The 14,745-nt window shown below is 33.8% G+C and overlaps 1 protein-coding gene across 2 annotated transcripts in view; it reads left to right on the top strand.

Moving 5' to 3' along the window:
* The window catches only part of LOC122574212 (sperm surface protein Sp17), an 89,174-nt gene that overhangs the window by 36,139 nt on the left and 38,290 nt on the right, over nt 1–14,745 (top strand). For both annotated transcript variants that reach the window (XM_043741541.1, XM_043741531.1), the window contains exon 2: nt 8,197–8,508. In XM_043741541.1, the coding sequence (XP_043597476.1) occupies nt 8,197–8,508 (312 nt within the window). The remainder of the gene's footprint in view (nt 1–8,196; nt 8,509–14,745) is intronic.

Genomic DNA, 14,745 nt, shown 5'->3' on the forward strand with positions numbered 1-14,745 from the left:
CAGGATGATGACCAGGTTGCGGATGTTTATGTATTTATGAGAAATTTGAAAATCCAAAAAAATCTCTGTAGATTTCGTTATTTTACGTCTGTTTATAAAAATACGAATTTGCATAAATATAGTTTAGTGTAGTAATAGTATAGTAAATATCCATAGTGTCTAATGGCGTTCCAAATATTTTATTTTACTATGCTCATATGGCATAATGTGATGCGTTTGTCAGCCCGGTTGATATATTGCCATCACCGAATACAAAATTTATCATAAATTTATAATTCATAGGATTTCATGCGTAATATAGTTGAATTTCTTAAAATATCAACACTAACGCTCAGGATCGGTTAATGAGATATAAACTTTTCTTTGTGAATGATTACGTGACGCAATTAAGAACGAAACATGAAATAGCCACGCAGTTTCTGTTAATGCGATCCGCTTGTATTAAACGTTTCTATTAAAAGTTTTCATTTCTTTTCTATTAAAAAAACTTTTGCTTCTTTTTTTTAAAATTATTATAATGGTAATTAGTTTAACATTATTGAACGTGGTTGCGATATAGCTTATAGTTAGTTTAAAAATTATTGTAACTGGACTGCGGATCTTTTTGTAATTTAAAGTATGATATAAGAACCTGTGTAGAAATACAGGATGTTTTACGCAGACATATATTTAAAATGTTTAACGGCGAAAGAGAACGAAAAAAGAAGTATTATAAAAGAAAGTAAAATATCCATTTTATTGATTTTATTGAAATTTCTTAATAATATTGCGTATCATGCTCGCATATGCTTCTAAAAAATATGGAAAATATGCAAAGCGAATATTTCGTTGCTTAATACCTAAAAGTAAGATAAATTTATATATAGGCCCTATTTTATTATCAATTTTTCATAAAAATATATATTTGCATAAAAATCTACAGTCCGGTTATGACATTACGATAATTACATATACAAAAATTATCGTTGAGCCGTTTAGTAAACGGTACTGCGGAATTGGTTCTCTTGCACGAAAATTTATAGTATAATTAGGTAGATGTTTAGATTTCGCATTGTCATGAACGTTTCGTAAGTACTAAGAGTATTTCGTAAGTACTTTTAATGCCGTGATCGTTAGTACTGTTTTAAAATCATGTTAAATATTGTTTGTATATGGCTTCACACCTACATTCCTTTTACAACGAATTATTTCTTAAAAACGAATATTTGCTATTTCTTTATGGTTTAAGAAACGAAACGTTTCGTACAATAACGATTGAAATAAATTATACGACGTTGACAATTTTTGAGCTATACATTGCTACTTATCTTAAGGAAGATAACCGAGAAATTTTGTCTAGTAGTATTTTAAAGAATTTTTTAAAGCTACTTATTAATATCACTGACATGATCAAAATTTTATTTATTTGAAAATTTATTCAGTCAGTTTTCCACGTCAGCCGCGCTATAAACTTTATCGAAGTCGTTTCTGTATTGAGAATGTGGTTGCACGTGTTTACGATTGGCAGTAAAATCTGAAAACGCAATAAAATCTCTGTCGTTTTAACTTCCAAAGATTCATGTGTAACGCTATGCCACTGCATTCCGTCATGGAGGAAAGAAAAGAAATCCAACAAACACATAACTTACATAACATTCATTACTGAAACAAACATATTTCTATTCCTATGGTTTTCGCATCGCCATCAAGTTACCTTTTGATTGTAAACTACTTTCGCGATCAACCTAGTACGACTCTATATAAACTCTTAAATATTACCTATGCATACATGCTATATATACATACAATACATACATACGTTTCATTGACGAAAACTTAACGAAGAAGAATGCCAGATCTTTTTTGTTGCACAAAGCTTCGCTTGCGACGAGCGCGAGCATAAAATTAACGATTCTCTATCTTTACCCATTTTCCCGTTTCCTATCTAGAATTGACTTGTCAGCTGCGATTACTGCTAAATAATAACTCTAATATCGTAGTTGATTTCGATTTGAAACTTATACATACATACCGATGTTGATTCGATCGCTAACAATCGACGAGGTATGACAGGAAAATGAGATCATTGGTAGTCTTATAAATACTTTTTAAAGGAGCGACGATTGATCGCTAAAGGTGCCGTTAAAAGTTACGCTACATTTCTCTCGTACGTGGTACGTGTATTTTTACTTTTACACATTGCACACTGAATTCCGGATCATCGATGTTGAAAATCTCGCCGATCAAGCGAGAATATTTCGTTAGGCAGCTTTGTTGAAACGAAAGTGGCTATGGTATGATGGCCTACGTTTATAGCACCGCGCGCAACATCCTAACAGCTACCAGCTAGCTAGATTAACGAGCGTCAGAATGAATTATAAAGACTGTAGCGATGACGTCTTTTCTTTCTTTTCCGTTTATTATAGTCATAAAGTATTGTGCAGAGGCGAAGAAAAATGAAAAGAAAATGTTACACGCCGACTACATCGGGAAATCTCTCACCGGCCGGTATACAAGGAGGGAAACGCTTGAAAAATTAAAACGCGTTTAAATACACGAGGGTGAACTTTCGCCCTGGCAAAAGATAGAATGTTGGTAAAAAGCTACACGGTTGTTCGCTGGTTTCCAGCATGGCTCGTGCTTAATCCTTTTTGTTTATTGTTTGACATTGTTCGATTCGTGATGTTTACGGATAGAGTGTTTCGCTTCTTGGGTTAATGTAAATTGGAAAATTGTAGCTGCGTCTAAATAAATTTAAGCATAAAAAAATGTTTTTTGTATCATAAAATATTAAGTAGTACTTATATCATACATCATTTCTCATTTCTACCTTTTGCTTTTCGAAAGTTTCCTATTTTCTATTACATATAATATAATTTGAAATGGTTAAACGCGATCAATAAAAAGTAAAAGAAAATCCCACTTTTCTCGACAGTTTTTCTGTATATTCCAATTACATGGCCATAAACTTTTAATAGGTATTATATTATACCTTAGTCGAAACAAACAGGTCTGCGCTGTCTCGTTTCGTCTTAATCAGTTATTTCCAGAACGTATTTACGCATTTCGAGAAATTTCCTGCGTTTAAGAATTTCACTGAACACGGAGACCCGTGTTCCAATCAATCTGTATAACTTTGCACCTGATGTAACTCGAATTTGCATACCTCTACTTTGAAACTTCAATTTTCACAAATATCAGAAGAAATATATGTTCGTAAATCGCAGATTTGCTTTTTAAATCGAAAATTTCTGGGCAAATCAAACTAATTCTTTACAAAATAAATAATCATTACATTTTTCTAATATTAATTGCTAAATAAATTAAATAAACCACAAAGTGACGATACATTTCTTAGGAAAAATTATAATATTCAAATTCCTAATTAATCTGGATTTTGATTAGTCAAAGCTGCGTGCATTTTTATCTTGAACGCTTACGTACAAACACACAGCCGTGTTACCGCGACGCTCCGTGTCGATAGTGCCCGTTTGTTAATTAATGTCGAACCGAACTCTAGCTTCATTAACTTCTTTCAGTTCAATGGAGTTCACCAACTATCAAACCTGATATGTAATCGATACCTCTGTTGTATTGAAACGGAGCTAGTAAATTTCGTAAACGACTTTTAGAATAATATCTCTATTAAGAATTTTAATATTAAACGTGCGAGATTAAATCGTCATATGATATATGAATTGCAGCAATACATGAAACAAATTTATTGAACTATGAATCGTTCCTCATGGACACGAAGCGGATCGTATAATCGAAACATTACCAAGATTCGATATATACTGTCTAAGAAAGTACACGTGCAGGTATTCTTTAGCTTGTCTTCGGAAATACATGCAATAAACACAGTTACCTTATTTTGCTCCAACAAAGGACAGAAAGACAAAATGATTTATGTGAGTGAAAGCTCACGTTCGACGGATGAAATCGAATTTCCTACAAATAATACAATTTACGCGACATATTGATATCGTATAGTAACGATTCAAGTAGTCTTCTGGTACTATACGGTACTATACTATATGGTGTTATCGTGTCATTATACGTTCATGAAACTCGTTATAGGATGGCATAGTAGGGTATTTGATGTGCAGTAAGTGGCACACTGTTTCGTATTCCATAGGGATCGATCGAAGCAGTTCACCAACATGACGCGACGTTCGAAACGTTAATTCGTTAGCTGGTAGTATGTAGAATATAGAGGCTTCCTCGTAATTTAGCAAGCAATTTAGCCAAATGTATTAGCCTGAGGCATCTGAAAGTAAAATTCAACGTTACCGTTTTTGGTCGAGATCGACCGCTTTCTATGCATTCCGAAGAAAATTTTCTTAAGAATCGACTTGCAAATTGGAAGGTTCAGGCGGTTGTTATGCCTGCGATGGAACGAGTCGGATTCTTCTTGAGTCTATACGTTGTATCGACGTTACTTTTACACGAACGTTTCTTAAAATCTGTTAATGAATATTTTGGAAAAATTTGGAGGAAATGGATTTCAATAAATACTTTTATTTAGTAGAATAGCGATCAAATGTTTCGCGTTACGATGTTCTCTCTTGATATACAACACTTAAAAAAGATTGAATATTTTTGGCAAAAAAGGACTGGAAATACTTGATTAAAAGCACGACTAGTAATTTTATTCTATATAAAACAATGTTTTGTTTTCGTATTTAGCTTTATATTTTAAACCATTTTATTTAAAAAGCCGTCGAGAATCAATCATACTTAATAGGTACGCAGCTGAATTCGATATTCAGTACCCAGCATCTGTTGCTTATAAATTCTCAATTTGAATAATTCATCAATGTCGAACTGTTCTTTTAACAGTTCCTTTTATAGACCTACTTTCCGCTATTACTTATTCACAAACGAATGTTGTAAATAGTACTTAATTTATATTTATATATACTGTCTTGTTCATAACCATTCGCAAAGTGCTATAGTAGATTATTAAGTAGCTATTTAATGTTGTACATAATAATATTATTTACTAGCTGATGTTACATCGTAGATTAATTTAAAAAGAGAAGACCAAGTAAATTAGGAGCATCAGATTAATCTTAAAGTGATTATTCCATGAGGGAATCATCGCAATGTTAATTTCTTTAATTTGCAAATACCATTAGTTTCCGAGAAATGGTTTGCAATTACAGAGAATTTTATCATCAAATCGTGACTAGCTTATTATGGATGGTAAATATACTTGCAGATCGGACAAAGGTAGGTGCATATGTTAGATGTATTTTACTTTATCTTTCGAAAAATTCCAGTAAACTAGATTGCGTTTATCTTTGTTAAAAGTTATGGGATTTCTGGTTTCCGAGGCATTCGACGATCTCGGACATAACTACCGATAAGAAAAATCATGTAGGACATGATTGCGTGCAACGAAATGCAAAAAATGAAGGAGAAACATTCGCGACCGAGATATCGAGGAAATCTTGTTGCCATTCAATGCTCGTGATTTTGTATGCCGATTTCTCCATCGCAGAGAGCGCTTTAGAATTTGTTATTGAAGACGTTTACGAAGCGTTCGTCTCGTTCTGCCTGTACCTTTGCTTTCAGATGCTACTAAAAACCATCGCTCGAACTCTAGCTCGTTAAATATTTTATGAAACTTTACGTGAATATTGTACTATCAGTTATATTATATTGTGAACTTTCTACTTAGAACTGAAACGATTTTCAAGCCTAAAGCAAACATTTGCCAATTATCGAAGTTGATTAGCGACTAGAAATCGAAACACGAAGTCAGTTAGTTTGCCAATAAAACCAATTATTTACAATTGCTGAAATAATTTTCTTAATTGCATGCGGCGACGCGACTTTCCGAATTTCACTTTCTATCTTTAATTGTCTCTATCCTTGTTAGTCGACGAAAGACGAAAATAAACCTGAACTCAAAACAGCAATTTCTAAATTGCGCGTTCATCTCGCGAAAACCACAAATTACTCGAAGGTGAAGGTGAGACGTGTAAGACAATTAATTATCCCAGTTAATCTAGAGGCCCTTAATCCAGAGGCTGCTTTATATCCACCGTATTGTATCAAATCTTGTTTCAATCGTGACCTTTATTTTAGTTAATGGCAATTCGTCGTTCTCTATGCCAAGTATTACATAGAAGAAAATTTGTTGGATTAGGTATCAAATACAGCGAATAGTTACATGAAAATTTATAGATAGACATATCGTGTTAACGCAGCATTAGTGCCTAGGGGATTAAACAATTAGCGAAACCAAACGAAGCACGTTTAATCGATGTTTAATAAACAGAATTTATTTTGATAGGTTTTCAATAAATTCGCCAATTTTATTTTTTGAAAAGCATAGCTTTTAATTGCAAGCGATAAACCGTTCCGATTCTTGATTCTATATAATCGAGATGCGTGTCAGTTGAAGAATTAAGTCCGATTTTTAATCTTGGAGAATATTAATTTTGCCATCCATAACTTCTACTTTGCCTGTTGCTTCGATGGGTTTACATTCGGTGGATTACCTTTGCGACTTTGTAAATTTATAAATAATGTTTGATAATAACGATACATTATATCCTTAAATTTATTTAATTTAATTTATTCGATCTAGCTTATCTCTTTGTTCTCTGTTGAAGAACTCGTACTCTTGTCACTCTCCCTATATTTCACAGTTTGTAGCAGAAAATTTCAGGAAATTCTGCCTTAAATTTTCTGATTCTAAATTTTTAATTCGCTCGTTCTTTTCTCTGGTTAATATTGGACGTTTTTCCTCCGACGTAAAAGAGATTCCTTGAGGCATACGCCAGCCTGCGAAAAAGCGAACTGCCGTCTCGAAATAGGTCCTGCACGAAACACGACCAACCTAGTAATTAGAGGCGCGTAGTTAGAAAGAAGGTGTACGTATATGTAGAGTCTGTACATGTCACTAACTGTGCGCTAGCAATGATTCACAGTTTTCTTTCTTTCTCTGCCTCCCACGCGACTAGGTACAATGTTCCTTTTCTCTTTTTCATTTCTTTCTCTCTTTCTTTTTTCTTTTTCTTTTTCTTTCTTGTGTTCATAATACTTTTCTTTTACACGTGGAGAAATCCTCATGGACACTCCGCTGCCGCTAATAACGGCAGCAGCAGAGTAGTGTCGGACTCCCACCGACTAAAACTCCATGTTGGTCATCCTACGCGTATGACAGGAGATGCTCCAGGAACCTCGGGTGAATTACTTTCTGTTGCATCCCCTCCCGCGTCCTCTCTTCGAGCCAGTCCTATAGATTCCCTGACTGTTGAATTTGGCGCTAGGGGGGCGCCATTGCCCCTGGTGCCGTTCCTCCTTCTAGTCGCGGTTCGTTGTGTGCGTTCATAATACTAGGTAATCTATATCTCTTATATACACACATATTGTATATACGTATTCTTTATTTGAGATAAATCTTAGGACTTCTATACGTACAAAGAGATATCCGATTATTTTACAGATAAACCTGCGTTAACTCGAAAGACAGGATTATCATAGAGCTTAAAGTTCCCTTTTTCCGTTTCATTTTATTAAGTTTCGAATATTTTGGAATAGAAAGAAATTGATTGAAAAACTGTACTTCCTAATTTTATATTGTGAAATTTATTTAATAAGTTATTCAAAGAATTTTGTGTATGTACAGTTCATGATCGATAATGGAAGTTAGTAGATTGATAGTTCGTACGAGGCTAAAGTGGAAAACTGAGAATTCGAGTATCTACCGATACTCGGAGTTTAATCAAGTTTAATCAAGACAGCTATATGAAACACGAGTACAAAGGGAATTGCGTATGCGTACGTGCATTTTGGAGCGTATGATTAAATCCCCTGATTGACAGTGCGCGTTCATACAGTTACACATACGTTAGAAACACACGTCGCGAATAAAATGATACACGTATATCCAAAGAATTTTTATATAATCGGAAGAATTTTGTATTCTATTGAGAAATATGTATGAACAACGCATTAGAGCAAAAATATGGAAGTTATTCCTTTGAAACTGTCAAACGAAATTATATTCATTAATAATATTCGCTACTTTTTGTCACGGAATTCTCTTGGAAGTGTATATATACTAATTATTATATCCATAACAGAGAAAAATACGATAAAAATACTCTTTTAAAATATTGTCTCTCAGAGTCTTTAAAAATAAATGTAAGCTACGAAAACGCTAACAACAACGATTAGTAATTATTGATGGATTTTCAGATATCTCAAACGCAGAAAGCAGCTCAACGAAAGTAGAGTCGCAAGAAGCTTCACAAAAAAAGTCGCAAGAGAGAAAGAAGGAGGCAGATTCGAAAAATTCGAACGAGAGCAAAGAAGAGGGAAAGAAGGAAGAGAAGGGTACGGACAAAGAAAGGGAAGCGGCTGCAACCAGGATACAAGCAGCTTTCCGTGGCCATCACGCCAGGAAGAGTATGAAAGAGACTGAATCCTCGATAAAGCAGACGGGGACCAAATCAAACTCAGAGCCAACCAAAGAACAACTTCAGCAGGAGTTCCGCGCCGACGACAAGGGTGAGTGTCACGTGCGAACCCTCGAAATCGTTCCCAAAGGGGATGTCTTTAATTTTAGAACTCTCCTTTTCCTGCCAATCTCGTTCAGTCACCTTGAAAACATCCTTCGTTTCTCCTCGAGAGCTAAAGAGCTTTACCTCTCTGCCGACATCCTTCCTACTATACACATATATCTCGTATAATTCTATGTTATATGTATTTTATATAACGGTGTGCCACTGAGATTGGATAATTTTGATGCATTACCGTAGGTTTTAAAGTAAAGAGGTTAAAGTAGCATCTTCGCTCGTTCATGTTCTATTAAAATATAGATAAATATAAATCGAATATAAATCGATATAAATATAGCATAAATATAAAAGCAATATAAATCGATATAAATCGAAACTCTGAAGTATTATGTACGTATATATGTATTTGGTTAGTAGTGGTTCAGAATAGAAAATAACTAGCTGCATTTACATAATACACTATATTTTTAAATATTTATATTTACGTTTAAAATTGCAAGCGGTTTTAATAAGCAGCAACATTAAAAGTTTATATAAGTTTCTGAAATTCCATTGATATTGTAATATTAATACGAACCGTTTTACTGAATTCTGAACGTCGAACGTATGGCATGTTCATCGTTATCGAAATAATTAATCCTTTCTCCAAAATTCAGCTTTCGATCGCACAATGTTATTACATTGTAAAAGTATTTACCATAACAAGCAGATGTGATTATACTGTATGCATATATATTTATATTTTTGTCCACATACAATCAGCTCGTCAGTTTCGAGTTTATGTGAGCTACGATTTCATAATTTTACGTGCATCTTATCAGGTCAGTCGCGATAGAATTCCGACATACACATATCGTATCTTGGATAGAAAAATGGAATTGCCAATATTTTCTTTCATTTTCACCATTGCATTATTAGAAATTATTGTTATATGCATGAAACTAATCATTTTCGAACTTTTTCCCGTAATAAATACAAAATAATTTCTGTTACTTGCACCCTTCTCACCATTAAGAGCATCATGAAAGTTTATTTTTCAATGGGACGTTATTTGTTTGATGGAATCACCATCGATTCTTTATTTCTTGTAACGAGTATAAAAAATAATAATTTAGCCAATTGCAACTATGGTGTCTCTACGTTTCCATTCGGTAATGAGAAAACTTCTCGAAAGCTTATTTGTTCATTTCACTGCCTTCCAACTATGTTTCGACAAATTTAATGATTATAATTTAGTAGACTGTACTTTTTCTCTCTGTGTCGTATTAATTTAAACGAATACCTTTTTTAAATAAATTTTATGCACGATAGATACGATCTTATTTTTTAAATATGTTGTTAAATTAAATACGGTAATTGGTTCTTATCATATTTTTAAATAGAAACATATGCTATACCATGTACTCGCCAGGTCATACAGCCATGTTGTCAGCAGTGAAAATGTCACGAAGAGGGTTTGAGAAAAAGCTTTAGAAAAACCATATGCTTACATTTCACTTGTTCTTTCTTCCGTAACGATGTCATCACGCTCGATAGCCGTGTTATATACGAGATCAAATTTTGTAGTTCGTAAAATGGATGGAGAAGGCAGTCCGCAAACGAGAGTCGTCATAAAGTTGGCTGGCATTCTCCTCCTCGCGTGGCGGTTTTCTCGGCAGCGGTTCCCCGAGGGTCATGAAAATCTTCCTAAAGGTTGTTACCGTCACTGAATTTTGACTTGGGATCTTGGAAATTCCACGAAAATTGCTTGCGATTTTCAGAACCGTTTCATGACCCAGATCTTCACGGCTAGCTCGCCTTTGCAACGTTCCCGGAAATTTACATATTCGATAGGATCCTGCCTACGCTTCTGAGACAGGAAACGGACGTAAATATTTGGTTAGGCAATCATGTAATGGTAACGCAGGATAGATTTCTTACTATTGCAATTATTATGACAATGTGTAAAGATTCGTAACCGATGGATATCCTCGATGGAACCGTTTAATGTCAAAGGTAATTTTGAGACATATAAAGCGAATAACTTTGCAGAAGTTTGACACTGACGGTTTGAAAAATCGGTTGTGCTTTATGTAACTTTATTTCGCGATGATTAATTATCTGGCGTTCGTCCGGCAATTGTTTTTCGTCCTATAGAAAATTTATACTGTCACGCCCCGTTTGATTAATTTATCCACGACTTAATCTTATTCTACAATTTCAATAATCTTTTAGTCTGATATAACGGAACTTTGTGTATGCCATCTAATTAATATCAAGAAATGTTTTATAAAAAAATTATACAAAGAAAATTCTCTCCTGACAAAGATTGGCCAAATCTTTTAAGCATGCATTGCATTAGATTTTGAGACCTTGAATTTGGAGTAAACTCGTGCTATTCTTGGATGCTTTTATCCTTGAGAAAATACCCTCGTACTTTTATCATTTTTAAACCCTCTCAATCTCTTTCCAAACAATTCTATATGACACAAGATTGTCCATCGTACACAGTATTTGTTACAAATGCTATCAAAGTAAAATAACGTCTCTTTGATGCACCTTTAAAGTATATCATCGTTGACACGCGAATGTCCTCTAACAGTTTAAATAATTTTCGTTTAATTTATCCAGTAGATATAACATTATCAAAAATGGAAGCATTTATGCTTTTAAAGTTGAACATTTCGTACTTCGATTTCGTAGGTTCGTTTTATATATCTAGCTTAATCGCGATATTATTGTTTAAAATAATGATTTATGGCAACTTATTGTTGGACGATTTATTATATTGTCGTCCACCATATCGCTTTTTCGCGTAAAAATTGATTGTACTCTATATCGTTTGTTTTGCTCGTCAGTTAACGTGAATTAATTTACCGCCGGTAAAAGCAAACTTTTATCGGCGATGTAACACGATCCACCTGTGTCACTGCCTTTACGCATATGTTATCCTCCTCCAGGGAAATTATAGAAGAAATTTATTTACGCGTTAAAGCGATCGCGATTTCGATTGTTTTTAATTAAAAATAAAGATTGAAATTCTAGAAATTTCAAAATTGTTCTAATCGAGGTTAGAAGAATTGTAATAATAAAGTTAAGGATACAGGTAAGCTCAAATTGTGAAATCTATATCTGACAACGAGTCGAAAAATGTTTTCATAAAGCAAAAGTGTAAACACACTCCGCTGATTTTATGTAAAATGCGATAACACGACTAATTTTTCAAGTGATCGGTAAATATTAGGTAACAGTAACTGCAAGCTGCATCTGATTAACAAAATGTAATAGTTCATTTTCATTAACATTAATAATGTACAGAACGTTTTACAAAAATGGGCATCTCAAACCATGTTTACAGTTTTGCACTTTAATTATACTCGTCGAATTAAGGTTTCAACCTAGTATTTCGTCCACTTTCCTTTACTTTTTTTTAATGCTTTTAATCTACGAGGCATACTGTCAATTAAATTTTTAATTATTTGTGGTTCAATATCGTACCATTCCTGTTGTGTTCTTTCCCATAATTCATAAACACCTGAAGGTAGATTATTATATTTTGCCAGCCTTCTTTTCAAAATTGATCACAAATTTACGATCGGATTCATATTCGGACTTTGTGCTGACCACTTCATCACAGAAGAATTTTGATTTTCTAGCCAGGTTTTAACTATTTTTGCAGTATGCTTAGGATCCCCGTCTTGTTGAAATACTACTTCACGTTCATTATATCCAATAGAGTTAACCACAGAAGGTAAATTACTTTGTAGAATGGTCAAATAATGCTCTTTTCGCATTATACCTTCGATTCGAATTAAGGGACCAACACCTCTGTGGGTAAAGCAACCCCAATACATAATTGAGTCACCTCCAAACTTCATAGTTTGTTTTATACCATCTGGTTGATCATTATTCTCGGGTGAAATCCAATACCAGGACCTTCCGTCGGATTCGAATTTGTTAATTTTTGTTTCCTCACCCCATATACTCTTTTTCAATCTTCGGTCGTCCATTCTTTGTAGGTGTCAACAAATTGTTTTCGTAATTTAATATTTTTGTTTGATAGAGCTGGTTTACTTTCTTTTTCCTTCGCTCGAAAACCAATTCTCTTTAAAGAGCGACGAATGGTCCATTCGCTAGCACTTATTTCGATTTCCCGAGCAGCAATTTTTGGTGTTTTGTAACTATCCGACCAAATACAGTGTGCAATTTCACGCGCTGCTCTATCCGAAATAAGTCGCGGTCTACCGTTTTGTGAAGAAATTGGTGCACTAACATACTTCTTTCTTATTCTTGCAACTATCGTACGACTGACACCACATTTCTCTGCAATTTGCCGCAACGACAAACCTTTATCACACAAACAAATAATACTGTTCTTTTTATCTTCACTAAGTGACTTCATCTTGGATTAGGCATATCAAACTGAAAAGTAATCTGACAATGGTGTGGAACAGTTGACTGCGAAACAGTGGACAATCAGTGCTTATTGACAGTTTCGTTTCCCTGAAATTTACATGCTATCATAAACGTTTCTGACGAAACGTGCAAAACTATAAACATTGTTTCAAAACCCAATTATTATAAAATATTCTGTACATTATTAATGTTAATGAAAATGAACTATTACATTTTGTTAATGAGACGTAGCTTGTAGTTACTGTTACCTAATCTTTAACGATCACTTGAAAAATTAGTCGTAGTATCGCCTTTTACATAAAATTAGCGGAGTGTGTTTACACTTTTGCTCGTCACTGTATTTCATGACGATACATCATCACGTTTGGAAGATTGCTTTCACAAACTATCATTTATTCCACTGCCTGCTTATAGCAGTGGCTATACCACTAGTTAAAACAGTCCTATTTCCATGGATCACTATCGTTTGCGAATAATTATTTGCCCATAAAAGACATATCTTACTTAATCGTGGTAAAATCTGGCGACGTTAATGTCGACGATATTACTTTTTCTAACGGCACTAAATTACTAATAGCAATAATAGCAGAAATATCGTCTGTGTAAATGTACACATATATGTGCAGAGGGTATAAAAAGTAAGTGTAAAAGCCACCGTAGCGTGATTCTACGACTCTAGATCGATGGAGATTTGTAGAAAAAAGTTCGTGTAAAACTAACTTTAGGTATTATTATCAAGGAGAAAATCTTTTTTCATTACTACTTCATTATATTTTATACATCACGATGAACAAAAGTCTCAAAGGAATCATGGGTCGCAAATGATCTTTTCTCCCGAAAAAGAATGTTAAAGTTTTAGTAATTCTTAAACTAACTTTATTCACAATGTGTTTACATTTATATTCGCATTTAATGAGGAAGTAGCGTGCTTTATACGAAAAAACAGGAAATTACAAATTAGCTCGTGAAGTATATGTGAGAATATAGGAATAATGGCAGATCTCTGCTTGCGGAAGACATTCCTTCTCTTTGAGTAAAATACGTTGCAATAATTCTGACCTCGAAGATTATGTTCAATCAAGGTCAACTATGCACGAACTTTTTTTACAAGTGTCCATTGACCCAGAGGCGTAAAATTACACTGCGGTGGTTGTTGCACTTACTGTTTATACACCCTGTACATCGTAATGAACCTTCGGTAAAATTTTCTTGTCACTGTTTTGATATGCCACTTTATTTATTAATAAATTCATAACCTTGGTTTCACAACATTGGAAAGTAAAACAAAGCTTTATCATATCTTATTTGTACGCAAAGTGTTTACCAATCTCGTAGAGCGCCTCGATATTATGGAGAGATTCAAAATTATTATTCCAGTGAGAAATCTGCAGTACTATGAAATTTTATATTTATGTTCAATCGCATAACACTGAGTTTGCTTATCGCATCGGCATAAATCGCATGACCATTAATATTTATAATGTATTTTCTGCGATTGATATATTTTTTGAATCTCCTTCTTACATATCAGAAAGTCACTATGCCATACCTCATTGTATTATAGTTTTAGTTTTGGTTGTAAATAGTTGTAATGTTTATTTCTATATATAAATATATATATTAACTTTGTATATTCCAATGGATTATTCTCGTATACAATAAACAATAAACAATAATGATTTTGATCGCGATACTAATTAGTCACTCGTCGTTTCACAAAAGATAAAATTAATAGAAAATTTTCAGTAAAAGCCTCCTTAACTTTGCGGTTCAAGAAACGCGAAATAATCCTAACCGACAGGTTGAGCACCGTGAAATAATGTAGAGTAAT

Source organism: Bombus pyrosoma, linkage group LG2, assembly GCF_014825855.1.
Source record: "Bombus pyrosoma isolate SC7728 linkage group LG2, ASM1482585v1, whole genome shotgun sequence".
Classification (NCBI taxonomy): Eukaryota; Metazoa; Arthropoda; class Insecta; order Hymenoptera; family Apidae; genus Bombus; species Bombus pyrosoma.